This window comes from Equus przewalskii, chromosome 19, assembly GCF_037783145.1.
Source record: "Equus przewalskii isolate Varuska chromosome 19, EquPr2, whole genome shotgun sequence".
Classification (NCBI taxonomy): Eukaryota; Metazoa; Chordata; class Mammalia; order Perissodactyla; family Equidae; genus Equus; species Equus przewalskii.
In genome coordinates this window covers 45,474,416-45,501,674 of record NC_091849.1, presented here as the reverse complement: position 1 = coordinate 45,501,674, position 27,259 = coordinate 45,474,416, and the positions used below count along the sequence as shown (strand labels likewise).

Below are 27,259 nucleotides of genomic sequence, written 5' to 3'. Positions count from 1 at the left end.
GTCTTAAACATAGCCCATAGCCCAGTAACTTATTTAACAGAAATGCTTACTAATATGACCTGTATTTGTGTGTTTTCTTTCAGTATGGACCAATTTTTACAGTCTTTGCTGTGGGCAAGCGAATGACCTTTGTTACTGAAGAAGAGGGGATTAATGTGTTTCTAAAATCCAAAGAAGTAAATTTTAAACTAGCAGTGCAAAGTCCCATCTATCATACAGGTAAAGAATATTTTCAGCTATTTCCTTTAAAATACAACATCGGAATCCAAGAGTAGTTTTAAGTAACAATTACATCATCCTCACTCTATCAAGAATGAGGGGGCCCATTTTTTTATTCTTTAGAGTAGGGATAGAAGGAGGAAAGAATTTATGATGAGTTTGGTCATTGAAAAACAAATTATTGGCAACTTAATCCATTTAGATCTTGACTAGACATGTGTAAGAGATGAGGTTACCTCACTGATGTTTACTTTGGAAAGTATGTGGAATCTGTATTCTGTTGCAGCTCTCCACACTGTGACTAACTCTGTTCTGCTGCTGCATATACAGTGTTCCACAGGTTACAGCTCTAGGCTTGATCCCATGTTGCCACTCTTCTCCCTGAACGTAGAATTCCACTGCTTAGTAAAGCCTTTACGTGGCATTTCCTGACATATTCCGTAGGGCTGTTAAGGTAAGTGGGGCTTGGCTTCATGTAATTGATGCCCTTTCATTCTCCATCTTCAGAGACTGCTGGATTGTACTAGTCAGCATGCTTCCAGTATGACGGTCTGCCTTTATTTCTTCCCAGGCTGCAAACATGCATGCTGAGGTCATTTGTCTTCCCAAGAAGGCAAGGCCCGTTCATTTTGTGCCTGGTCCTTTTCTCTGCTTTCACAATGGCTGTGCTTGCTTCTACTGTCTGTAGCTTCTTTCTCTTTGCTTCCCTTTCTGCTTTTTTCTTAGGTTCCTTTTCATGTAGTCTCTAGTGCATTTCTGGCCATTAAGACACAGAAGTGTGTTTTAAAAGCTGTCAGTGATCAATAGCATGATTATTTTTCATTTTGTTTGCATGAAAATCACAACATGTTGCTTAAATTCCTTGGCTATTTAGTACTTCTTGATGTGTGGACTACAGAATTCTAGATCAAAGAATTAAAAACTTTGAAGGCTCTTGATCTCTAAGTTCACATACCCCTTCAGGGAAATATACGTGCTTACTCACCTGTCAGAGGTATATGGAATTGATCAAGTTTTCTCACTTGTGCTTCCTCTGGGACTTTTATGTTTAAATATTTCTATTTAACAGATGAAATATGTTAATATTTACTCTTGAGCCAGCCTCTCATTCCTCTTATGTATTCCCCTACCACAGAGAAGATGTATGCTCAGGAAATCTAAAAATTATTTTTAATTAACTTACACAAAATATAACCTACACAGAATCGAGTGATGAATTACAAAATAAAAAATTATTTTTTGAAAAACTTACTTCGAAGACAATAAAACAGGATTAAAGAAAAATATAAAGGAATAATGAGTTTAAAAACTCACTTTTCCTCTCACCACCTCAACCCAGCCAGGAGTGTGTATTGTGGAAGGAGCATGAACACTAATATAGAGGAAATAGTGGGGTCAGAGCTATTCACGAGTTTAGGAAAGGCCTCCTGCTGGAAGTAATATTCGAGAAGACACTTGAAAGAGAAACAGAAATCAGCAGGAGAAATTTATGGCTTGTCGATGTAGGGGTGTGGGGGTAAGGTTGGTCAAGTAGAGAATGTTCTGAGCAGATAGAACAGCTCACGAAAATGCTGGGATGTATAAAAGAGTGTGTGTTTTCAATATACCTGGATTTGGAGGGACAAGGGGCTGGAAATATCATTGGAGAGCTAGAAAGATGGTAGGAGACCTTGTAAACTTTGTTAAGGATAGGAAGCCACAAAGGATTTAAAACAGGGACGTAAAATCACTAGATTTGTGTTTTCCAGAGGCCTTGTTAATCACCCCCTTATAGATCATCCCTTAAAGTGAATCACCCTACATACTTCTACTGTCTCCTTTTATTTGAGGGAGCTGGTTTGATGTACTGGGTGGACTTTGGCTACAGTCCCTACTGACCAGGTATTAGTAGGGGTATATTTACTATTTGCTTCTTTTGATAATAATTTTCTCTGTTTATAGCATCAATTCCAAATAATGTCTTCTTTACAATGCATGAAAAACTTCATACCATGATGAAAGGGAAATTAGGGACTAGCAACGTGTATCGACTCACTGGACAACTGACTGAAGAACTTCATGAACAGCTGGAGAATTTAGGCCTTCACGGGACAATGGACCTGAGCAACTTAGTCAGGTAATTGGATGCATTGGTATGATTTAATCTTGTTTATTTGGAATAAAAATTTTAAAAATCTGAAGTCTATACCTTGGACTTCAAAAATTATCAGGTGGATTAATGAAGTCTACCTAACTAAGCAATTAAGAGATTATATTAATCTTTTAAATTCTAATTAATGGGCAATTTTCAATTAGCACTCCAATTTTAAGGTGAGCAAATAAGCCAATATAGTCATTTTAATACATTAATTTCTCTTTAGTCATTCTATACAATTGTGTGTGCTCTACATGGATTTTCCTCCTTCAGTTGTCATGCATCCGTCAGAATTTTGATAAAACATTCAGTGTAATTTGTGATTGTTAGAACAAGTGGACATTGAAAGGACAGGGAGGAGGACAGAATCGTAAAGTAGATGACAAGGGTCCAGGAGCTGTTCGAGAGCCTTGCAAGGGTGGCTGAGACAATATGGGCCTCAGGACTGAGCCCAGCGTCCTCCTAGAGGGGAGGTGCTGAGAGACAGGTGAGCTAGGAAAGGGCAGCGGAGGGACCCAGGTGTCACTCAGCCTTGTTCTGAAGCTTTCTGGTACAGGTAAGGGCTGGGCCTGGGAGCCGTGGGAAAAATTCTCCATGTGCATAAGGAGATTTGGTAAATTATGTTACCCATAAGGCACTTTTCCATCTCAGTGGGATACTGGGATGCTGAAGGCAGGATTCAACAGTTGAGATTCATAAGACAGAACAACATTTGATATTTTGTTAGAGGTCCAGAAAAAGAGAGAGAGAAAATGAAAATAAAAACAAGCAACCAGCCAAACTTTTAGCATGCCTAATATCTACAACAAAACAAAGCAAATTCTTGGATATCTTTAAAACTTTGGGGTAAAGAGATCCTGAAAAGTTTCTAGTGAGGATGAGATGGTAAATAAAAATGAAATAAACAGTACTTAGTGTTACTAATCTAAGGCATATTAACAATGTTTGATATTCTTTTGCTTAAGTATGCCACAGTAATCATTTTATTCACTTATGTTAAAATTTACTGATGATAGGTACTATATTTCAATATGCAATATTTCAAATTTGTAGGATCCTGTGAGATATTAGGAAATTTGGTCCCTAATATTGATTCTTTGGTTACTTTTTGCTGCTCTCTAAAGACATGAGCTGTATCTTAGTTACTGGTTCTTTTCGTTAGTGCCAATGAATCAGTTCCAACCCCTAGTGATCCTGGGTACAGCAGAGTGGAGCCCTGCCCAGTCTTTTTGCGCCATCCTCTGACCTTCTGACACAACATCGGACAGTGCTCCCCTGCTGTTCACGGGGTTTTCACAGCCAGTTTTTTCAGAAGTGTGTTTCTTCTTAGTTTCTCTTAGTCTGGAAGCTCTGCTGAAACCTGTCCACCGTGGGTGACCCTGCTGGTATTTGAAATCTCAGTGGCATAGCTTTCAGCATCACAGCCAGTTGCAGCCTCCCCAGTCTGACAACCGACAGACAGGTGGTGTGGTTCCTTGACAGGGAAACAAACCTGGGCTGTGGTGGTGAGAGCTCCGAATCTTAACCACTAGACTGCCAGGGATGGCTAGTTATTGTTATTTGTTAAATAGATGTTTGCTGAAATTACTTCTAATCAATTTATTTCTGTATTATCATCTCACATTTGTCAGGATCTAACACTGCTTGCTTAGAAGGCATTTTAAAATCTTCAGATAACTAAGACCACGATTTCAGTTACCTCTAAGTCACCTGAACCACAATAAGCAAATATTAAAACCTCTTATGAATGACATTTTCCCAAAAGAATCTGTCGCATACTATTATCCACCACTAGTATATAGCTATTAAATATTGCCCTCTTTGTCTCCTGTGCCTTTCTTTTTTGGTCATCGGGTCTGACTTTTTATGTGTTTCTGTCTTTGTAGGCATCTCCTTTACCCAGTCACAGTGAATGTGCTCTTTAAAAAAGGTTTGTTTCCCACAAACGCAAAGAAAATCAGTGAGTTCCGTCAGCATTTTCAAGTTTATGATGAAGGCTTTGAGCATGGGTCCCAGATGCCAGAATGTCTCCTAAGGTAGAGAGTTGTTTCCTGTAATTAACTCATTGACCCAGCTCTTCTCAGCAATTCATGCATTTCTCTGTTCTAAGTGATATGACAGCAATTTAAGTGGAAGAGAGAGAAGCTATTTCTCATGACTAGACTGTTTTTGGTCTGTGTGTGAATTGAGGGAGGAACTGAAGAGGAGAGATGTACTATTTCCATGTTTTTCTTCTTTTGAGGAGCAAAAATAAGAGAATATGAGAATGAAATGAAGAATTTATTTTGAGGCCTTTCATCCCATTTACAGCTTATTAGAATCACATTCATTGCTCCAATTTGGAACCATGCTAAATCATCAAGTGTAACCCCTCTCAGAATCAGTCATTATTGTCCTTACTCTCTCTGAGCAGAAGTGGGTGTGGTCAAATGTATTCTTCACAGGTGGCTCACATAAATGTTTATAAAATGATTCGAAGGCAAAGTAACTCATGATTTTTAAATTTCTTGGCAGTTGGTCTACAGTGGTAACTGGTCAGAAAAGATTAAAAAGATCATAGCCAGTTTGCTTTACCTGGATTAACCCAGCAGTGGGTCCCTGTGCTAATTTTTCATGTTCTCGCAACTGACAACAGCCAGAGTAAAAGTAGACCATCAAGTCATGGGCCCTGTTTTCTTATTCAATGCCAGTTCTACAGGAATTGTAACATTTATTTGCAAAAGACACTAAAATGTGGCGCCTTGCCCCTTCAGTTTTCCTTGTGGACTGAGAAGTCTGAAGGTAGACCACTCATGAAATTCTAGCTGAAAATGAAGACATTTGGAGAAAAAAATCACGGTTCCATAGACATTCTCCCTCTTGTGCTGTGACGTATCACTCATAAAGTGCTCTCGAATTAATTTATATGCAAATTTTTTCACCTAGAAACTGGTCAAAATCCAAAACATGGCTTCTAGCACTTCTTGAGAAAAACATGCCAGATATAAAAGCATGCAAATCTGCAAAAGATCATTCCATGGTAAGTATTCCTTAGCTTTTTTGCTAAAATATATGAGATAAAAACAGTAATAAACTATGATTGTTAAAAATGTATTTTTGCTCAAAATCATGAGATTACAAAAATGCCAAGCACTGTGTTGGATGTTTACATATATTATTTTCTTGTTATGTCCTCACAACAGTGAGGCCGGTATTAGTCCTGTTCCACATAAGAAAAGACTGAGGCTACAGACAACAATATGAAACAAAACTCTGAGGGTTTTTTTTTTATTGGTTTGTATAAGACACAGTTGGTTGTGTCAACAGTGACAGGTGGGAGTTATGGCAAGTTAGGCCAGGATAACAAAGCACTACAAAGTAGCCTTTGTTCTTGAAGCTACAACCACTAATTATTTCTCTCTTCAAATGTGAAGAGGTACTGTGGTATGATTTAAGAAGCAAGGCTCTGTGACAGTCAGCATCTTAAGTGTCCTAGATCCGTGGTTCTTCAAGCGTGGTCCCCAGACCAGTGGTACCAAGAGCACCTGGGAACCACTCAATCAGAGGCTCTCTGGTGGAGCCCAACAATCTGTGATTTAATAAGCCTTCCAGGTGTTTGTGATACTTGCTAATGAATGGGTCTCAGCCCTGGCTGCTCTTTAGAATCTCTGGGAGCCTTTGAAAACTATGTGATTCTCCAGACCCACCCTCAGAGACTGGGATTCATTTGGTCTAGACTGCTTGGCTCAAATCCAGTCACCAGTCGCATGACCTTGGACATGGAACCTAACCTCTTGGCCTCGGTTTCCTCACCTACCTCATAGAGTTATGGGGATTAAATGAGTTAATATTTGTAAAGCACTTTGAACATAGTAAGGATTAGTAAGAGTTTATCATCATTATTATTGTTTAAAAAATCACTTCTGATCTTTTAGTATGTGAATATGATATCAAACATTTTTGTTTGTTTGCTTTTACTTGTTATAGCAAGTATTACCACAAACACCTCTGCTTAACACTGGAGAGGAAGACAGCCTTAAAAAAAAGGGAATATATAAATGTTTAGGTATCTCCCTCCTGAAAAAAGGGAATAGAAAGCTGTATATACTGGAATGCCCTCCATTGACAAACTATGTTTCAGCTAAGGATTCTATTTTACTAACAGACCCAGACAAACACACATTTTTGTTTGCAATATTTTTCAAGATTTAGGGGTAAAGCCACATGTATAATAAAAGCTGCACCCAGATAAGTCTGTAATCTATAGGCCTAGCAAACAGGGTTTTTAAGGTCCCAGCTAAAACTCCCTACCAACAGTACTACTAGAATAGCACTTATTTTGCTTACTCTGAAGAAATGAGGCATTTTTAATCATTGGTACTCTAATTCCCTATTTGAATAAAGACAAATTTGGGGAGCGACGTCAGCATCATGGCAGAGTGAGTTGTTCCCTTAGCTTCTCCCTCTAAGTTACAACTAGTCAGACATCCAGTGACCAACAGAGGGCTCCCTGCACAGCACACCAGAACGGCTGAGTGATCCATACATCTATACACCTGATCAGGGGTGGACTGCACCCCTGGGAGGCAGTGGAACTAGGGGAGCAGTCCCCTCCGCCTCCCCGGTGGCGGTGATCCAAAATGCAGATCCTCACACCAGTGCACATGCCAGCCACCACAGGCTGCAAGGGCAAACACAGCACTCCTGGCTTGGCCCATGCCCCCCACAGTAGTAGTGGGTGGCGCACACATTCCAAGGCTCCAGGACACAGAGCAGAGCTGGCAAGCCAGCCACCTCCCCTTCCCCTGACAGTAGCACTGGACTTTCCAGAAGTGGGAACTACATCCAAGGCATAAATTTCCTCAGCAGGGGCAGAGTGTCCTGACCTGAGGTCTCACAAAGCACACTGGCAGGCACCAGTGCCCAGAGATTGCAGGGCCAGCAACAACGTTTGCAGCATAGTCTCTATTCCTCCCCCAGCAGGTAGCACCTGCAACCTGAGGCTTCAAGATCACAGCAGAACTTGAGACCCAGCCCCTGGTGGTGACACCCCTGTCACTGGCTCTGCTGGCAGCAAGGACTGCATACCCAGGCCACCTATTGCAACAGTGATGCCTATGAACCTAGTGCCCCTGGCAGTGGCACTGCCAGCACCCCACAATAACCCAGGAGCAGCAGTGCAGGTAGTGTATGGGGCAGCAGCACTCCAACCTATGGAGAGTCCATGGAGAGCAAGTAGGGGACACAGGACCCAGGCGACCCCAGAAGCAGCAGAAGTGCTCACAGCCTAGTGACCCCAATGGCAATACCTGAGACTACAGCGACATCAAAAGTAGCAGTGCACCAGCAACCTCAGAGGCACAAGCAGCACACGAGGGCACTGACGGTGCCTCTAGCCCAGGCAGTGGAGGGTGGAACGTGCAGGCTCTCAAATACAACCAGAAGCAGCTCAGAACCAAAGTAACTGAAGCTGTACCCAAAGAAAAAAGGTGTTTATTCCCACAAATGCACAGGCAGAGGATCAACTTATCAAACACCATGAAGAACGACAGTAACACAGCAGAACGGAAGGAGAATGACAGCTCTCCAGCTCTCCAGACTTGAGTCACAGAAGATTACAATCTGACTGACAGAGAATTCAAAACAGCAGTCATAAAGGAAACTCAACAAGTTACAGGAAGACTCAGAAAGACAGTGCAGTGAGCTTAGGAATAAAATTAATGAACAGAAGGAATACTTCACCAAAGAGATTGAAGCTCTTAAAAAAAATCAAACAGATATTCTGGATATGAAGAACACAACCAATGAGATAAAAAATAATGTATAAAACTTAAAAAGTATAGCAGATCTTATGGAGGAGAGAATCAGTGAGGTTGAAGATAGAAACCTAGGAATGAGCCAGGTGGAAGAGGAGAGAAAACTAAGATTTAAACAAATGAAGAAATTCTTCAAGAAATATCTGACTCAATTAATAAAAGTAACATAAGGATTATAGGTCCCCCAGAGGGAGAAGAGAGGGAGAAAGGAGCAGAGAGCTTATTGAAAGGTATAACAGCTGAGAACTTCCCAAACCTGGGGAAGGAACTGGACATCCAAGTAGGTGAAGCTAATAGAACTCCTAATTGCATCAATGCAACAAGACCTTCTCCAAGGCATATAATATTAAAACTGTCAAAAGTCAATGACAAAGAAAAAATATTAAGGGCAGCAAGAGAGAAGAAAATAACCTACAAAGGAACCCCTATCAGGCTTTCAGCAGATTTCTCAGCAGAAACCTTGTAGGTTAGGAGAGAGTGGAATGATATATTCAAAATACTGAAAGACAAAAACTATCAACCAAGAATACTCTATCCAGTGAAATTATCCTTCAGATGTGATGGAGAAATATGAACTTTCCCAGACAGAGAAAAGCTGAAGGAGTTCATCGCTACTGTATCTGTCTTACAAGAAATGATGAAGGGAGCCCCCTACCTGAAACAAAAAGGCAAAGTTTTACAAAGCTTTGAGCAAGGAGTTAGACAGACAAATCAGAAAATTGCAGCTGTATATCAGAATAGGTTAGCAAACACTTATAAAATGAAGGATAAAGGGAAAGAAAGCATCAAAAACAACTATAACCGCTTCAATTTGGTCACAAACTCACAACACAAAAAAGAATAATTTGTGAGAACAAAAACGTAGAAGGGGAAGAGGAGAGGGATGGAACCTGCTTAGCCTAATGGAGATAAGAGGCTATCAGAAAACGCACCATCTCACCTATGAGATCTCTTATACAAACCTCCTGGTAACCACAAAACAGAAAATTAGAGCAGAGTCACAAATCATAAATAAAGAGAAAGTGAGAAGGCCATCACAGAAAACCACCAAACTGAAATGGCAGACAGAAATACAAGGGAAAAGAAACAGTGGAAATATAGATCAACTGGAAAACAGAAGATAAAATGGCAGTATCAAGCCCTCAAATATCAATAATCATTCTAAATGTAAATGGATTGTTCACCAATCAAAAGATAGAGAGTGGCTAGATGGATTAAAAAAACAAGACAAATTTTGAACTTTGCTAAAGCTAGTTTAATGTTTAAGACTTTGGGACAGAATTCACTTTGTACATTTATGAGCAATTTCACTTCATTTCTAAATGTATCGCCTCTGTTTTCCTCCAGCAATGTTCACGCTGAACTTATGTTTTTATACTCACACTTTTTTTAATGTGGGCTAAGAAAAAAAAAGATTCTGTTGTCTTCTACTGCATACATAGATTTCAGTGGCTTAGTTAAGCAAAAGACTGGAAGAAGTTTTTTATTTTTGTTAAATATTATGCACACATTTTATCACATCATAATTTTATCATGTTATAACATGGGTGATTCCTCCCATGTTATTCTAGATATATATTAAACTAGTATTTTTATTAAAAAATTGACTGTAGTACAGAATAGCATATCAAAAGAATGAAATACATCTATAGAATTTTTCATGAGATGCAAACTTTGTGTTGTAACAACTTACATTGTAAGTATGATAGAAACCAGGAGTAAATAAAATTTAGACCTAAATTATTTTAAATTCTGCTAATCCATTATTACAAAAACAGTAACAGTAAGAGACCACTAACATTTGTGGGGTGCTTACTCTGTGCTAGGCATAGTGTTACACATTTCACAAATTCATTGTTCATTTATTTTTCATAACAACTTTAATACCCAGAAAACTTGGGATTATTAAAACCAGAAATCTTGGCATTAGAGTGGTTAATCACTTGTGAAACATTACATGCCTTAGTAAATAACAGCAATAGTCTCTCATCATGTAATTTCTTTGACACAGTTTCATCGTTATTTTCTGTGTCATAGGATCTAAAGAAAAACTACTACATTATGGTATACTGCATTTGTCCTAATTCTTAACCCATGAGTTATGGGCTGTGTCTCTAACAGGACAGTAGAGTGTAGTGGAAAAGAGTGTGGGCTCTGGAGGCAGGGCCAGGCTCATAGGATTTGATCCCAGCTCAACCACCCATAAGCCATATGTCCCTGGCAAAGTTCCCCAGCTTAATTATGCTTCAGTTTCCTCAAATATAGAGTGGTGAAGATAATAGTATCTACTTCTTGGTGAGGATTGAGTGGTTAAATATATAAAGTACTTGCCTTAGCAAGCAATGACTAGACATGAGCTACCATTATTTCTGTCACCTAAACCTGAGTTATTTAAGATTCAAAGTGTACGAGTAACTTAATGAAAATGTTATAGTGTCTGTATTTCTTCCTTGTGATGGGAAATGACCATTGGCAAAGGCAAATCTGGGGAAACCGTCCAATGAAGAAAATGCCTTCATGGAGTTTGTATGATGACCTGAGAGCAAGCATAGTAGGTGGCCTTTGATGGGGCCCTGATCTGACTTGGCACAGTTCAAGACAAATGTCAGTTCTCTGCATGGTTTTCAAGTATTGCGGTATTTATAATACACTGGCTTAGCAATTCTCTCTCCTACGGTGTATAGGCTGAGAATCTGCATTGCACGTGGGGGTAATGTTTTCCCTGAATGCTCCAGAGATCGGTGTTTCTGTGTTGCCTGCATTTTCCTAAGAGCAGAGGTTTATCAAACAAAATTTTTTAAGATAAAAGCATTTGTCAAAATGGTATTATGTACTAAGTTTGGTTTTAAGTACTTTATGGGTAGTAACTCATTTAAATGTCACAACTGTCCTATGAGGTAGGTACCGTATTATGACTATTTTATAGATGAGGAAATTGAGACACAGATAGCTTAAAGTAACCTGTTCAAGTTACCCAGCTCTTAGATAACTAAGCCAGGTTCCAGTTCTACATATAAGGGTCTTGGAAGTTGTCACTCCATCCTAACAACAAGTGAAAAGCTGGACAGACCAAAGAATCAACAATTCTTCTTGGATCCAGAACAGAGAGGGGTCACAGGGCAAACCACTGCCTCCAAGACTGGGGAGACCAACAGACAAATACAGGAAGTTGATGCTTCCCAGAGCAGAGACTCAAGAGCAGAAGCTGCCGTGGGAACTGGTGCAGGGTAGGAAAACCCGAACGGTAGTTAATGAACTGCTGGAGGCTCAATGCGGAATTCTCAGAGTTAAAAACTCCAAGAGGACCCGGTCATAGGGGCACCTCCACGATATTGTAAGACTTAACTATAGGAGCTTGATCAGGTTCCCATAGTAAATACTGGAGAAAAATCCCCTGTGCTTCTGACCGTGGGAGGAGAAAAGGAACCAGTTTGAAATATGCCAGAGCGCTCTGTTCTTAACAAGGCCTGCCTTAGGGGGAACCTGGTAACCAGAGCTTAACGTGCTGGAGTATTAACAGCCTCAGTGACCTGGGGAAGGGAAATACCTAGCTTCAGCCATCCTGTCCCACCTGAGGACGGAGAAAAAAACTGAGAAACACTTGTGACGTTCACAGTCCAGAGGCACAGACTCACTGAAAGCCTGAGACGTAAATTATAGGACTGTAGAATGCTTCTCTTCCCCTCACACCTCACTACCACATTACTAAAGGTCTATTTACAGCAGTTCCTTTTACCCAGTGCAACATGTCTGAATATCAAGAAAAAATTATGAGGCATACCAAAAGGCAAAAAAAAAGCACAGAGTTTTAAGAGACAGAGCAAGCATCAGAATGTGGCAGGGATTTTGGAATTATCAGACTGGGACTTTAAAACAGCATGATTAATATACTGAGGGCTCCCACAGATAAAGCAGACAGCATGCAAGAACAAATGGACAGTGTAAGCAGAGATGGAAATCCTAAGAAAGAATCAAATGAACACTAGAGATAAAAAAAAACACTGTAACAGGAATGAAGAATGCCTCTGATGGGCTTATTAATAGACTGGGCACAGCTGAGGAGAGAATTTCTGAGCTAGAGGATATATCAGTTAAATTTGCAAAAACTGAAAAGCAAAGAGAACAAAGGCTGAAAAAAAATAGAACAAAATATCCAAGGGCTGTGGGAGAACCACAAGAGGTGTAACATACATGGATGGGAATACCGGAAGAAGAAAGAGAGAAAGGAACAGAAGAAATAGTTGATATAATAAGGACTGAGAATTTCCCCAAATTAGTTTCAGACACCAAACCACAAATCCAGAAAGCTCAGAGAATACCAAGCAAGTAAATGCCAGAAAACTACACCTCAGCATATCAATTTTTAAATTATAGAAAATCAAAGATAAAGAAAAAAATCCTGAAAGAAGCCAGAAGGAAAAAAACATAACTATGGAGGAACAAAGATAAGAATTACATCTGACTTCTTAGAAATCATGCAAGCAAAAAGAGAATGGAGTGCAATATTTATTTTTTTCTTTGAGTTTTTATTTTTTATTTACTTTTTATTTTGTTTATTTATTGAGGTAGTATTGGTTTATTGCATTATATAAATTTCACGTGTACTGCATTATATTTTGATTTCTGTGTAGACTAGATCATGTTCGGCACCCAAAGACTAATGGCCATCCATCAGTGCCTTATCACCCCTTTAGCCCTCCTCCCACCATGCTTCCCCTCTAGTAACCACCAATCTAATCTCTGTGTTTATGTTTGTTATCTTCCACTTATGCGTGAAATCATTTGGGATTTGTCTTTCTCTGTCTGACTTATTTTGCTTAGCATAATATCCTCAAGGTACATCCATGTTGTGGCAATTGGCAAGATTTCATCTTTTTTTTTTCACAGCTGAGTAATATTCCATTGGGTGTATATACCACATCTTCTTTATCCATTCATCCAGTGATGGGCACCTAGGTTGTTTCCAAGTCTTGCCTACTGTGATTAATACTGTGTCTTGTTAATTATTGCCATTCTGACGGGTGTGAGGTGATATCTTATTGTAGTTTTGATTTGTGTTTCCCTAATAATTAGTGATGTTCAGCATCTTTTCATGTGCCTGTTGGCCATCTGTATATCTTCTTTGGAAAAATATCTGTTCAGATCCTTTCCCCATATTTTAATTGGGTTGTTTGCTTTTTTGTTGTTAAGTTGTATGAGCTCTTTATATATTTTTAATATTAACCTCTTATCAGATATATGATTTGCAAATGTCTTCTCCCAATTGTTAGGTTGTCTTTTTGTTTTGTTGATGGTTTTCTTTGCTGTGCAGAAGCTTTTTAGTTTGATATAGTCTCATTTGTTTATTTTTGCTTTTGTTTCCCTAGCATGGTGAGACACGGTGTTCAAAAAGATGGTGCTAAGACTGATGTCGAAGAGTGTACTGCCTATATTTTCTTTTCGAATTTATGGTTTCAGCTCTTACATTCAAGTCTTTAATCCATTTTGAGTTAATTTTTGTGTATGGTATATGATAATGGTGTACTTTCATTCTTTTGCAAGTGGCTGTCCAGTTTTCCTAACATTTATTGAAGAGACTTTCCTTTCTCCGTGTACATGCTTGGCTCCCTTGTCAAAAATTAACTGTCCCTAGGTGTGTGTGTTTATTTCTGGGTTTTCGACTCTATTCCATTGATCTCTGTGTCTGTTTTTGTGCCAGTAACATGCTGTTTTCATTACTACAGCTTTTGTGGTACATTTTGAAATCAGGGTGTGTGATACCTCCAGCTTTGTTCTTTTTTCTCAGTGTTCCTTTGGCTATTTGGGGTATTTTGTTGTTTCATATAAATTTTAGGATTCTTTGTTCTATTTCTGTGAAATTGTCGTTAGGACTTTGGTAGGGATTGCATTGAATCTGTAGTTTGTTTTAGGAAGTATGGACATTTTAACTGTGTTAATTCTTCCAATCCATGAGCACAGAATATCTTTCCATTTCTTTGTGTCTTCAATTTCTTTTAACAATGTTTTATAGTTTTCAGTATACAGGTCTTTCGCATTTTTGGTTAAATTTATTCCTAGGCATTTTATTCTTTTTGTTGCAATTGTAAATAGCATTGTATTCTTAATTTCTCTTCTTGCTATTTCATTATTAGTGTATAGAAATGCAACTGATTTTTTTTTTTAAGATTTTATTTTTTTTCCTTTTTCTCCCCAAAGACCCCCCAGTACATAGTTGTATATTCTTCGTTGTGGGCCCTTCTAGTTGTGGCATGTGGGACGCTGCCTCAGCGTGGTTTGATGAGCAGTGCCATGTCCGCGCCCAGGATTCGAACCAACGAAACACTGGGCCGCCTGCAGCGGAGCGCGCGAACTTAACCACCCGGCCACGGGGCCAGCCCCAAAATGCAACTGATTTTTGTATGTTGATTTTATACCCTGAAACTATATTTGTTGATAATTTCTAATAGTTTTTTGGTTTATTCTTTCTACAATTTTCTCTATATATAATCATGTCATCTGCAAATAGTGAAAGTTTTGCTTCTTCCTTTCCAATTTGAATCTGTTTTATTTCTTTTTCTTGCCTGATTTTTCTGGTTAGGACTTCCAATACTATGTTAAATAATAGTGGCAGAAGTGGGCATCCTTGTCTTATTCCTGTTCTTAAAGGGATAGCTTTCTGTTTTTCACTGTTGCATATGATGTTAGCTGTGGGTTTGTGATATATGGCCTTTATTATGTTGAGATACTTTCCTTCTACACCTATTTTATTCAGAGTTTTTATCATAAATGGATGCTGTATCTTGTCAAATGCTCTCTGCGTCTATTGAGATGATCATGTGATTTTTATTCTTCATTTGGTTAATGTGGTGTATCACGTTGATTGGTTTGTGGATAGTGAACCATCCTTGCACCCCTAGAATAAACCCATTTGATCATGGTATATGATCTTTTTAATGTATTGTATTCAATTTGTTGGTATTTCATTGAGGATTTTTGCATCTATGTTCATCAGTGGTATTGACCTGTAATTTTCTTTTTTGTGTGCTGTCCTTGTCTGGTTTTGGTATCAGGATAATGTTGGCTTCATAGCATCAGTTAGAAAGCATCCCTTCCTCTTCAAATTTTTGGAAGAGTTTGAGAAGAATAGGTATTAAGTGTTCTTTGGATGTTTGGTAGAATTTGTTAGGGAAGTCATCTGGTCCTGAACTTTTGTTTTTTGGGAGGCTTTTGATTACTATTTCAATCTCCTTACTTGTGATTTGTCTATTCAGATTCTCTATTTCTTCTTGATTCAGTTTGGGAAGGTTGTATGATTCTAAGAATTTATCCATTTCTTCTGGATTATCCAATTTGTTGGTGTATAGCTTTTCATAGTATTCTCTTATAATCTTTTGTGTTTCTGTGGTGTCCATTGTAATTTCTCCTCTTTAATTTCTGATTTTATTTATTTGAGCCTTCTCTCTTTTTTTCTCAGTGGGCCTAGCTAAAGTTTGTCAATTTTGTTTACCTTTTTCAAAGAACTAGCTCTTGGTTTCACTGATTTTTTTTCTGTCTCTATTTCATTTATTTCCACTCTGATTTTTATTATTTTCTCCCTTCTCCTGGTTTTGCTCTTTCTTTGTTCTTCTTTTTCTGGTTCCTTTAGGTGTACTGTTTTATTGTTTATTTGAGATTTTTCTTGTTTTTTGAGGTAGGCCTGTATTGCTGTAAACTGATTTCTTAGTACCGCTTTTGCTGTATCCCCTAAATTTTAGTATGTCATATTTTCATTTTCATTTGTCTCCATGTATTTTTTTATTTCTCCTTTAATTTTTTTGTTGACTCAGTAGTTATTCAGTAGCAGTTTGTTTAATCTCCACATATTTTTAGCTTTTCTAGTTGTCTTCTTGTAGTTGATTTCTCATTCCATACTGATGTGGTCAGAAAAGATGCTCGGTATTATTTCAGTCTTCTTAAATTTATTGAGACTTGTTTTGTTGGCCTAATATGTGATCTATCCTGGAGAAGACTCCATTTGCATTTGAAAAGAATGTGTATTCTGCAATTTTGGAATGAAATGTTCAGCATGTATCTACTAAGTCCATCTGGTCTAATGCATCATTTAAGGCCAATGTTTCCTTATTGATCTTATGTTTGGATCATCTATCCATTGATGTAGGTGAAGCACTGAAGTCTCCTACCGTTATTGTGTTACTGTCAATTTCTCCTTTTATGTCTATTAATAATTGCTTTATACATTTAGGTGCTTCTTTGTTGGGGGTATAGATATTCACAAGTGTTTTTTCCTCTTGTTGAATCATTCCCTTTATCATGTAGTGCCCTTCTTTTTCTCTTGTTACAGCTTTTGTGTTAAAGTCCATTTTGCCTGATATAAGTATTGCAACCCCAGCTTTCTTTTTGTTACCATTTGCATGAAGTATCTTTTTTCATCCCTTCACATATATATATATGGGTCTTACTTTTTTATCCATTCAGCCCCCTTATGTCTTTTGATTGGAGCATTTAGTCCATTCACATTTAAAGTAGCTATTGATAAGTATGTATTTATTACCATTTCCTTACTTGTTTTCTGGATGTTTTAGTAATTCTTCTCTGTTCCTTTCTTCTTCTCTTGCTCTCTTCCGTTTTGATCTGATGGCTCTCTTTAGTATTATGTTTGGGTTCCTTTCTCTTTGTTTTGTGTATTTATTATAGGTTCCTGGTTTGTGAATACCGTGAGGTTCATATATAGTAAGCTATGTAAATAGCAATCTGTATTAAGTCAATGATCTTTTAAGTTTCACCTCTTATTAAAAGCCCTACATTTTTACTCCTCTCCCTCAACAGTTTATGTTTTTGATATCATATTTAACCTCTTTTGTGTGTGTATGTGTGTATCCCTTATCCTCTCATCATGGAGACAGATATTTTTACTACTTTTGTCTTTTGACCTTCTTACTAGCTTTATAGGTGATTGATCTACTACTTTTACTGTATATTTGCCTTTACCAATGATATTTTTTCTTCTATAATCTTCTCGTTCCTATTTATGATCTTTTCTTTTCCAGTTAAATAAGTCCCTTTGACATTTCTTATAAGGCAAGTTTAGAGGTGATAAACTCCTATAGTTTATGCTTGTCTGGAAAACTCTCCATTTCTCCTTCCATTCTTAAAAAAAAAATTGTTTTTGAGGAAGATTAGTTCTGAGCTAACACCTGCTGCCAATCTTCCTCTTTTTTGCTGAGGAAGACTTGCCCTGAGCTAACAGCCATGCCCATCTTCCTCTAGTTTATATGTGAGATGCCTACCACAGCATGGCTTGACAAGGAGTGCGTAGCTCTGCACCTGGGATCCAAACTGGTGAACCCCGGGCTGCAAAAGCGGAATGTGTGAACTTAACTGCTGTGCCACTGGGCTGGCCCCTTAAAATTATTTTTAAATGTTTTCTTTTTATTGAGGTAACATTGGTTTATAACATTATATACATTTCAGATGTACATCATTATATTTCAGTTTATGTGTAGATTTCATCATGTTCACCACCCAAAGGCTAATTACCATCTATCACCTTACACATGTGCCCTGTCACCTCTTTTGCCCTCCTCCCTCCCACCTTCCCCTCTGGCAACCATCAATCTAAACTCTGTATCTGTGTTTGTTTGTTTGTTGTTGTTTTTATCTTCTACTTATGTGTGAGGTCATACAGTGTTTGACTTTCTCCTTCTAACGTATTTCGCTTAGTATAATTCCCTCAAGGTCCAGCCACGTTGTCATAAATGGCAAGATTTCATCTTTTTTTATAGCTGGCTGACTAGTATTCCATTGTGTATATATACCACATCTTTACCCATTCATCCCTTGATGGGCACTTAAGTTGTTTCCAAGTCTTGGCTATTGTGAATAATGCTGCAAAAGATCTGAACATTTTTCCAAAGAAGTTGTACAGATGTCCAACAGGCACATGCAAAGATGTTCAACATCACTAATTATTAGGGAAATTCAATCAAAACTGTGATGAGATATCACCTCATGCTCGTCAGAGTGGCTATACTTAACAAGACAAGAAATAACAAGTGTTGGAGAGGATATGGAGAAGAGGGAACCCTCATACACTGCTGGTGGGAAAGTAAACCGGTGCAACCACTATAGAAATCAGTATGGAGATTCCTCAAAAAATTAAGAATAGAACTGCTGTATGACCAAGGTATTCCACAGCTGTGTATTTATCCAAAGAACAAGAAAACATGAATGTGTAAAGATATATATGCTCTCCTTCCATTCTGAATGATAACCTTGCCAAGTAAAGTGTTCTTGGCTGTAAGTTTTTTCCTTTCAGCACTTTCAATATATCATGCTCTCCCTTCCAGCTTGTAAGGTTTCTGCTGAGAAGTCAGTTGATAGCCTTATGGGGTTTCTTTTGTGTGTAACTTGTTTCCTTCTCTGGCAGCTTTTAGGACTCTCTCTTTTTCTTCAATTCTTGAGATTTTACTTATAATGTGTCTTGGTGTGGGCCTCTTTGGGTTCAGCTTGTTTGGTGTTCTCTGTGCTTCCTGTACCTAGATGTGTGTTTCCTTCCTTAGGTTAAGGAAGTTTTTAGCTATTATGTTTTCAAATAGGTCCTCTTCCCCTTTGTTGCTCTCCTCTTCTTCTGGGACACCTATAATATGGATGTTAGTACACTTGATGTTGTCCCAGAGATCTCTTAGACTATCCTCATTCTTTAAAATTCTTTTTTTCTTTTTTCTGTTCAACTTGGGTAATTTCTTCTACTCTTTCTTCCAGATAACTGACCATACTTCTGTGTTGTCTCCTCTGCTGTTGATTCTCTCTAGTAAGTTTTTCATTCCATTATTGTATTTTTCAGTTCAGATAGGTTGTTTTTTATATTTTCCAAATCTTTGTTGAAATTATCAGTGTTGTTCTCCCCAGATCATGGAGTATCCTTATAATTATTAGTTTGTACTTTTTATCAAGTAGATTGTTTATCTCCATTTCATTTAGTTCTTTTTTCTGAGGATTTGTCCTCTTCCCTTATTTGAACATATCCTCTTGTCTCCTCATTTTTCCTACTTCTCTGTGCTTGTATCTTTGTATTAGGTAGATCAGCTATGTCTCCCAATCTTGGAAATGTGACCTTATTTGAAAGATGCCTTATGGGGCCCAGCAATGTGCTTCCCACTTTTCACCCATTCCAAATGTTCCAGGAATGGCCTCTGTATGGTCTATGTATATCCTTCTGTTGTGGCAAGGTTGCTCTTGTTGTGGGCACATGGGTAAGCTAGGCTGGCCTCAAGGCTGCCTGGTTGTAAGGCTCAGTCACGTGTAGTTGCTATGGTCACTTTAGTCACTTTATTGGGCAAGGCAAGCCCCTGCATGCCTGGCTGCAAGGTCTGATAGCACAGAACTTCTGTTGTTTTGCTGTTAAGTAAATCAGGCCCCCAGCATGGCTGGTTGCTAGGCTCAGGGGCTCACAAACCCTGCAGGCCTTCTGTGTGTGGCTCCTTGCAGGATGAGGCTGTTGTCAGTCTCTCAGGAGTGCAGATGGGTGGGGCTGGCGCCCCAGGCATGGCAGCAAACAATCCTTTCAGGCATTGGAAGGCTGGGGCAGGTCCCCTGTGTGGCTATTTGAGATAGCCAGGGACACAAGTCTGCTGTGGCTTATATTCCCAACCACCTGGGGTGGACTTTCTTAAGTGATGAGAGCTATAAATGTGTCTCTTGTTACATTAATTGGATAACTTTTGAAATGCCCCTAGGTCATTTAAGGATGGGGGAAAACTCCCAGAGAAACCAATCATGTTATTAGAGGGTTCTAACTTTCAGTTCCATACCCTGACCTTGGGAGATGGGCAAGGGGTTGGAGGATGAATCAGTCACCAGTGGCCAATGATTTAATCAATCATGCTTGCATAATGAAGCCTCCATAAAAACTCAAAAGGACAGGGTTCACAGAGCTTCTGGGTTAGTGAACACATGGAGATTTGGGGAGAGTGGTGTGCTCAGAGAAAGCATGGAAGCTAAGGACCCTTTCCCCCTATGTGCCCTACATAACTCTTCCATCTGGATGTTCATCTATATCCTTTATAATATCCTTTATAGTATCCTTTTATAATAAACCAGTAATCCAGTAAGTAAAATGTTTCTAATTTCTGTGAGCCACTCTAGCAAATTAATCAAATCTGAGGAGGAAGTTGTGGGAGTCTCTGATTTATATAGCCAGTTGGTCAGAAGTACAGCCAACAACCTGGAATTTCTACTGGCATCTGAAATCCAAGGAGTGGGTCATTGGAACCTCCCATCTGTAACTAGTCAGTCAGAAGCACAGGTAATAATGTGAGCTTGCAACTCACATCTGAGGGGGTGAGAGGGCCCAGTCTTGTAGGCCTCAGCCATTAACCTTTGGAACCTGATGCTATCTCTGAGTAGATAGTGTCAGAATTGAATTGAATTGAGTTGAGTTATAGGACGCCCAGCTGGTGTCCTGAGAATTGCCTACTGGTGTGTGAAACCCCCCTCCACACACATTGGAAGTTAGTACTAGAAGCCCTTCAGCAATGATGTCCCCTCTCACCACTCCTTTTCAACATAATACTGAAAGTCCTTGCTAATGTAATAAAGCGAGAAAAGGAAATAAAAAAGTTATACAGATTGGGAAGGAAGACACAAAACCATCTTTGTTCACAGATGACATGGTCTATATGTAGTAAATCCAAAAGAATCAATAAAAATACTACTGGAACTAATAAGCAATTATAGCAAGGTTGCAGGATACCATGTTAATATACAAAAGTTAATTGCTTTCCTATATATCAATAATGAACATGTGGAATGTGAAATTAAAAACACTTTACCATTTACATTAGCACCTCCAAAAGTGAAATTCTTAGGAATAAATTTAATAATATATATATATAAGATTTATATGAGGAAAACTAAAAAAACTGTGATGAATACAATAAAAGAACTAAATAAATGGAGAGATATTCCATGTTCATGGATAGGAGGTCTCAACATTGTCAAGATGTCAGTTCTTCCCAACTTGATCTATAGATTCAATGCAATCCCAATCAAAATTCCAGCAAGTTGTTTTATGGATATCGACAAGCTGATTCTAAAGTTTATATGGAGAGGCAAAAGACCCAAAATTGCCAAGACAGTATTGAAAGAGAACAAAGTTTTTCAAGGAGTGACAATGCCTGACTTGAAGAGTTATTATAAAACTACAGTCATCAAGATAGTGTGGCATTGGCAAAAGAATAGACAAATAGATTAATGAAAGAGAATAGAGAGCCCAGAAATAGACCCACTTAAATATAATCAACTGATCTTTGACGAAGGTTCAAAGGCAATATAATGGAAAACAGATAGACGCCTCAACAAGTAGTGCTGAAACAACTGGACAGCCACATGCAAAAAAAAAATCTAGGCACAAACTTTACATCTGTTACAAAATTTGACTCAAAATGGATCATAGACCTAAATGTAAAATGCAAAAGTATTAAACTACTGGAAGATAATGTAGGAGAAAACCTACTTGACCTTGGGTATGGGGGTGCCTTTTTACATATAACTCCAAAGACACAATCCATGAAAGAAATTATTAATAAGCTGGACTTCATTAAAATTAAAAACTGTTCTGTGAAAGACAATATCAAGAGAATTAGAAGACAACCTAGACTGGGAGAAAATATTTGGAAAAGGCTCATCTGATAAAGAACCGTTATCTAAAGTATACAAAGAACGCTTAAAATTCAACAATAAGAAAACAAACAACCCAATCAAAAAATGGGCCAAAGACTTTAATGGTCACCTTGTTAAAGAATATACAGGTGGCAAATAAACATATGAAAAGATGCTCCACATCATATTTCATCAGGGAAATGACATATATCCATCAATTAAAACAACAATAAGATACTACTAAACAGCTATTAGAATGGCCAGAATCTGGAACACTGACAACACCAGATGCTGATGAGGATGTGGAGGAACAGGAGCTTTCATTCATTGCTGGTGGGAATGCAAAATGATAGACATTTTGGAAGACACTTTGGTTGTTTCTTACAAAAGGAAACATGCTCTTACCATACAGTCTAGCAATCACACTTCTTTGTATTTGCTCAAATGATTTGAAAACTTATGTCCACACAAAAAACCTGCATATGGATGTTTATAGCAGCTTTATTCATAATTGCCAAAACTTGGAAGCAGCTAATGTGCCCTTCACTAGGTAAATGAATAAACTATAGTACATCCAGAGACTGGAATATTATTCAACACTAAAAAGAAGTGAGCTATTAAACCACGAAAAGACATGGAGGAACCATAAATGCATATTACTAAGAGAAAGAAGCCAACCTGAGAAGGCTACATACCGTATGCTTCCAACTACATGACATTCTGGAAAAGGCATAACTATGGAGACAGTAAAACAATCCGTGGTTGTCAGGGAGAGGGTAGAGAGGAATAGGCAGAGCATAGAGGATTTTTAGGGCAGTGAAAATACTCTGTATGACATTGTAATGATGGATATATGTCATTATGCGTTTGTCCAAACCCATAGAATTTATAACACCAAAAGTGAACCCTTGGGTAAACTATGGACCTTAGGTGACTTTGATGTGTCAATGTAGGTTCATCCTTGGTAAAAAATTTACTCTTCTGGTAAGTGATGTTGATAACAAGGAAGGCTATGCATGTATGAAGGTAAGGGTTATATGGGAAATCTCTGTAACTTCCTCTCAATTTTATTGTAAACCTAAAACTGCTCTAAAAAAATAAAGTCTTTGGAAGAAAAAAGCCAGGATTTGAACCAATGTAGTTAGGGAGTTGAGCTCCAGAGTCCCTACTCCTAATTACTATACACCCACTCAGGATGTAAATCCCTTATCATGCCTCAAACTGCAAACCTAGGAATGGCAAGAATAATATTTTAGACATTATTTCCAATAAAGAAAAGAGGGGCCGGACCCGTGGCCAAGTGGTTAAGTTCGTGTGCTCAGCTTCCGTGGCCCAGGGTTTCACTGGTTTGGATCCTGAGCACAGACATAGCACCGCTCATCAAGCCATGCTGAGACAGCGTCCCACATAGCAGAACCAGAAGGACCTACACCTAGAATATACAACTATGTACTGGGGGGCTTTGGGAAGAAGGGAAAAAAAAGGTTGGCAGTGAATGTTAGCTCAGAGCCAATCTTTAAAAAGAAAAGAAGAATAAAGCAGTGCATGGTCTTTGTTTATTAGCATCAGTCTTTGTTGCGTAGCTGTGGTTTGACAATATTTATTTCTTTTAAACAGACAGTCGTACAGGCTATGATGAACATCATAGAGATGGAAAAAAATGAACAAAACCAACCCAATTATGGACTCTTACTACTTTGGGCTGCTCTGTCCAATGCTGTCCCTGTAAGTATAGTAGTAAAATAAGAGTTACATTTCTGTTCTACTGTACTTTGAATTTTTCTCTTCATTTTTCTTCCTTTCTTTCAGTCTTCTAACTTCTTATTATGGAGAAGAGAAGACTGCAGTGGATTTGGTTGTGAAATAGAAAAACATAATTGAATGCCTAATGAAATCTGATAAGATGACAAAGGAGGCCAAGCAGAGATCAGAAGGGAATTCTGCCCTCTGAAAGGCCCCGTGTCACGTAAGGGGAAAGCTTGCACTGTGGGGCCAGGTGGCAACACCTGCTCGTGGAGCACTTTGTGTGTCAGGCAACATGCTTTGTGTTGGTGCTGCAAAGATGAATAAGACTTGACCTCGACCTTTTAGTAGGGAGAGAGGAGGCAAACGGATAGTTTCAGAGAGATCGGGCTTGAATCCAGATTATCTCCAGCCGTAGCGATAGAATCTCATGGAAGTAACTCCAGCTCTCTGAACCTCCATTTCCTTACTGATGAAAAGGGAATAATAAAACTCCTAGTAGGACTTGAGTGCTTAATAAATGGTAACTCCCATTTCTCCACAAGGTTGTTGTAAGGATTCAGCGAGATAAACCCAAGTGACACCAATGAATATTAAAGTTCTCTGTCTTCCCCGTGCATTCCCATTCTCCTTCTGTGCATCATTCCCATTTGCATTACTTGGCATCTTGGTCCTGTAAGCTTTTCAGGAGTGGAGCTGGTGATATTGGAATTCACAATACTTGTAAAGAGAGCAGAGACTTTTTAACTGTTTCTTTTTAAAGCTGTTGTGAACTAGATTAAAGCCATGAGATTTGTCTGCCATTTCGTATTCTGTGCACACCGAGGTCCCGTGTCAGAAGGATTTCACGTTAGCTTAAGCCTCACTTAGATTAGTTGAGAACTTAAAGGGTGAATCTTTTTTATTTATTGGTTTCTACTAAGCAGGAAAATTCAACCCATTTCTAATAATAAATGTGATCATTTTTCTTTCTTCTTCCAAAAAATAGAAATAAGGATTTGAGTATTATTTACTTCTCCTTCCCCTTATAAAGGTTGTGAAAGGCTTTCTAAGTCCAGATATTCTAGTTTCCTTTAACCTGTTGTAAAACTTATTGGATAAAGAGCAGAAATAGAAATTCTTGCCTCTGTTGAAATGTGTGTCGGCCTCTAGAATATGTATTTCATCTGGCATAAGCAAGTAAAAATAGTCTAATCCTTTCCCCTTCTTTACGTACCTCTAATATTATTATCTGATTTTTTCCTTATACAGTTTTCTTCGAAGCTGATTAAGCTATAGCAGAATTAAAAACCAAACATCACAATAACTCTCCAAGCAGCAACAAAACAGCCACTCCTGTCACAGGATTAATTCTCAAGATCTCATTAGAAAGGTCCCCTGGAAGAAAAAGACACAAAGCCCCATTGATCTGATACAGGGGAAGTCAGTTCTGTGGAATTTGTTCCTGGCACTGGTCTGAAAGGATTTAAGTCATTAATTTCAGAAAGGAAGTGTCTGATGATTAGCAAAAGTTCCATCTTGCTGACTCTTGTTGGCACTTCCAAGAGGCAGCTGGTGTGTGGGCAGAGACCCTGGAAAGGCTTTAGAGTCAGGTCCAAAGCCAGATGCCAGGGCTGGGTGACAATGGGCCAATTGTTTAACCTCTCTGAGCCTCAGTGTCCTCATCTATAAAATAGGGGTAATGTCATCTATCTGATAAGATAGTTGTGAGCCTTATATTTTTAAGAAATGGGAAGTGGCTAATAGTCCCAGCACGAAGTAGGTACTCCATAAACGTTAGCTTTCTTCCGTTATAGAAAGTAATGCCGTGGTTTCAATCAATCATTATTGTCAATGGCCTATTAATAATGGACTGCCATGGCTTCCACAACTTGACCATTCAAATGTCCCGGGATGGGAGTGGCTGTCCTGGCTTCTGTGACCTCCCATCGCTGCCTAGAAGGCTGCTGAAAACCTGCCAGAGGTGTGGGTGGTGGGGCCTGTCCTGTCTTGGTGCCTGGATCATGTTCTTGTCTTCCCTCCTACTCTGGGCTCCGCCTCAAGTCTCACGGAGCTCAGAGCTCAGGCTTCAGATGCGCTTGGCGCAGGTCACTAGGAAGCCTAGTGGTCTAGGTGAATTTTGATGGACTTGCCCAAGACATTAACCATAACTCATGAAATTATTTCTGTGGGAAAATCATTTCCAGTTCCAAGAGATTCCTGACTGCCAAATGAACTTTTTAAGAACATTTTTCCAAAACTAATTTCAAAGCTGACATTTTACCTTTTTAATTGCTTCTCTGAAGCTTTTTCTAAATACTTTCAGTAGTGACCACTACCCCACCCCACCTCATCCCACCCTCCCCTTAAGTCCCACAGCATTTATTGTCTGTACCCCCCATTGCCTGTACATGTAGCTCTGTTTTTCTCCTGTGTGTGTCTCACATCCCCAACTAGATGTGAAAGTTCTTTGGGCGAGAATTGAGTCTTATACGTGTTTGTGTTTACCATGATCGGTAGAAGAGAATCTGACGTCTTATAGAGACTCCATCCATATTTGTTAAACCATTTTTGGAATGGATAAAAAAATGGTGCTGAAGAACATCCTCAATTCATCTTCTCTCTGGCGCAGCGTGGCAGAGCTTTCCTCCTCGTCCCTTCTCACGTTGGTTCTTCTCTCTCCAAAACAATGGAAAGGGACTGTCGTGGCTGCTTTAGAAGTTCAGAGAAGCGGGAGGCCCTTCTCCTTTTTGCACAGCCCTCAGCATAGACTTGACCCCTTTATCAAAATACTAACGGGTACTTTGGGAGCAGTTCGTAACTCCTCTCCCAAATGTGGCTGCACAAAGACCCCAGGTCACTCACTCTTGTTTGTTGATTCAGTAATATATATGAACTTCTTATCTACTCTTTACTGTCTTTTACATGCCTTTCATTTTTAAAAAAGTCGTTTGGTTTTTAAAGTAGAAGACAAAGAGTTTTGGAAGAGAAATCTCTTAAGAAAATAAGCATTCAAAATGGTAACTAAGACCATGGTACAGCCACTTGTAGTTTATTTGAATTCCTTGTGTTTGTCATAAAAGTACTACTGAATTTTAGTGAATCTCTATAACTCTGATTTAGCACTGGTTAATAAAACCCCAAACCTCTCTTTTGTGTAACTGAAAATCTGTGTACTCTCTCCAAACTATTTTTATCCCCCAACGTGAACCCTGACTCTTTAAATAAGATGAACTGAGTATGGAGTGGTCTTTAATTAAATGCAGTAATTCAGCACTTCCGTCTATAGCTAACAGTAGAAAGGGCCGGGGCGGGTGGACAGAAGGGGCTATCTGAGCACGTTTCCTCTCTGTAGGAATGAGCTAGGTGATCTCCAGGGTGAGTCTGTCATAATCTGGATAATGCCACCGAAAGAGGCCGTCCAGCTTGGAGGGCCCTGGGTCTCCCGTTCTCTTTGTTTATGTAAACAGTGCCATATTGATCCTTGCATTGTCAGTTTTAATGTCACAAAGGGAAAAACAACGAGCAGTATAGAATTTGAGTTATCTGAGTGCTTGCCTTCAGACGGTTGCTCTTCTTCTTGTGACCACAGAGGGGAGTATCGGGTTTATTTAAAGGTACTTAAAGTCACCTCACAACAGGGACAAAAAGACTTGTGTTTTTGTGTTATTAATAATTTATTATAATTAATTTAATAATATAAATTTAATAGGTTATATGTATTACATACATTGTAAATATATTGACCATA

General features: G+C 38.8%; 1 protein-coding gene across 4 annotated transcripts in view; it reads left to right on the top strand.

The window, feature by feature from the left end:
- CYP39A1 (cytochrome P450 family 39 subfamily A member 1) overlaps window positions 1–27,259 on the top strand; it is a 93,554-nt gene that overhangs the window by 7,949 nt on the left and 58,346 nt on the right. For all 4 annotated transcript variants that reach the window (XM_008542089.2, XM_070586174.1, XM_070586176.1 and 1 more), the window contains exons 2-6: window positions 84–219; window positions 2,161–2,335; window positions 4,240–4,389; window positions 5,279–5,372; window positions 23,404–23,511. In XM_008542089.2, the coding sequence (XP_008540311.1) occupies window positions 84–219; window positions 2,161–2,335; window positions 4,240–4,389; window positions 5,279–5,372; window positions 23,404–23,511 (663 nt within the window). The remainder of the gene's footprint in view (window positions 1–83; window positions 220–2,160; window positions 2,336–4,239; window positions 4,390–5,278; window positions 5,373–23,403; window positions 23,512–27,259) is intronic.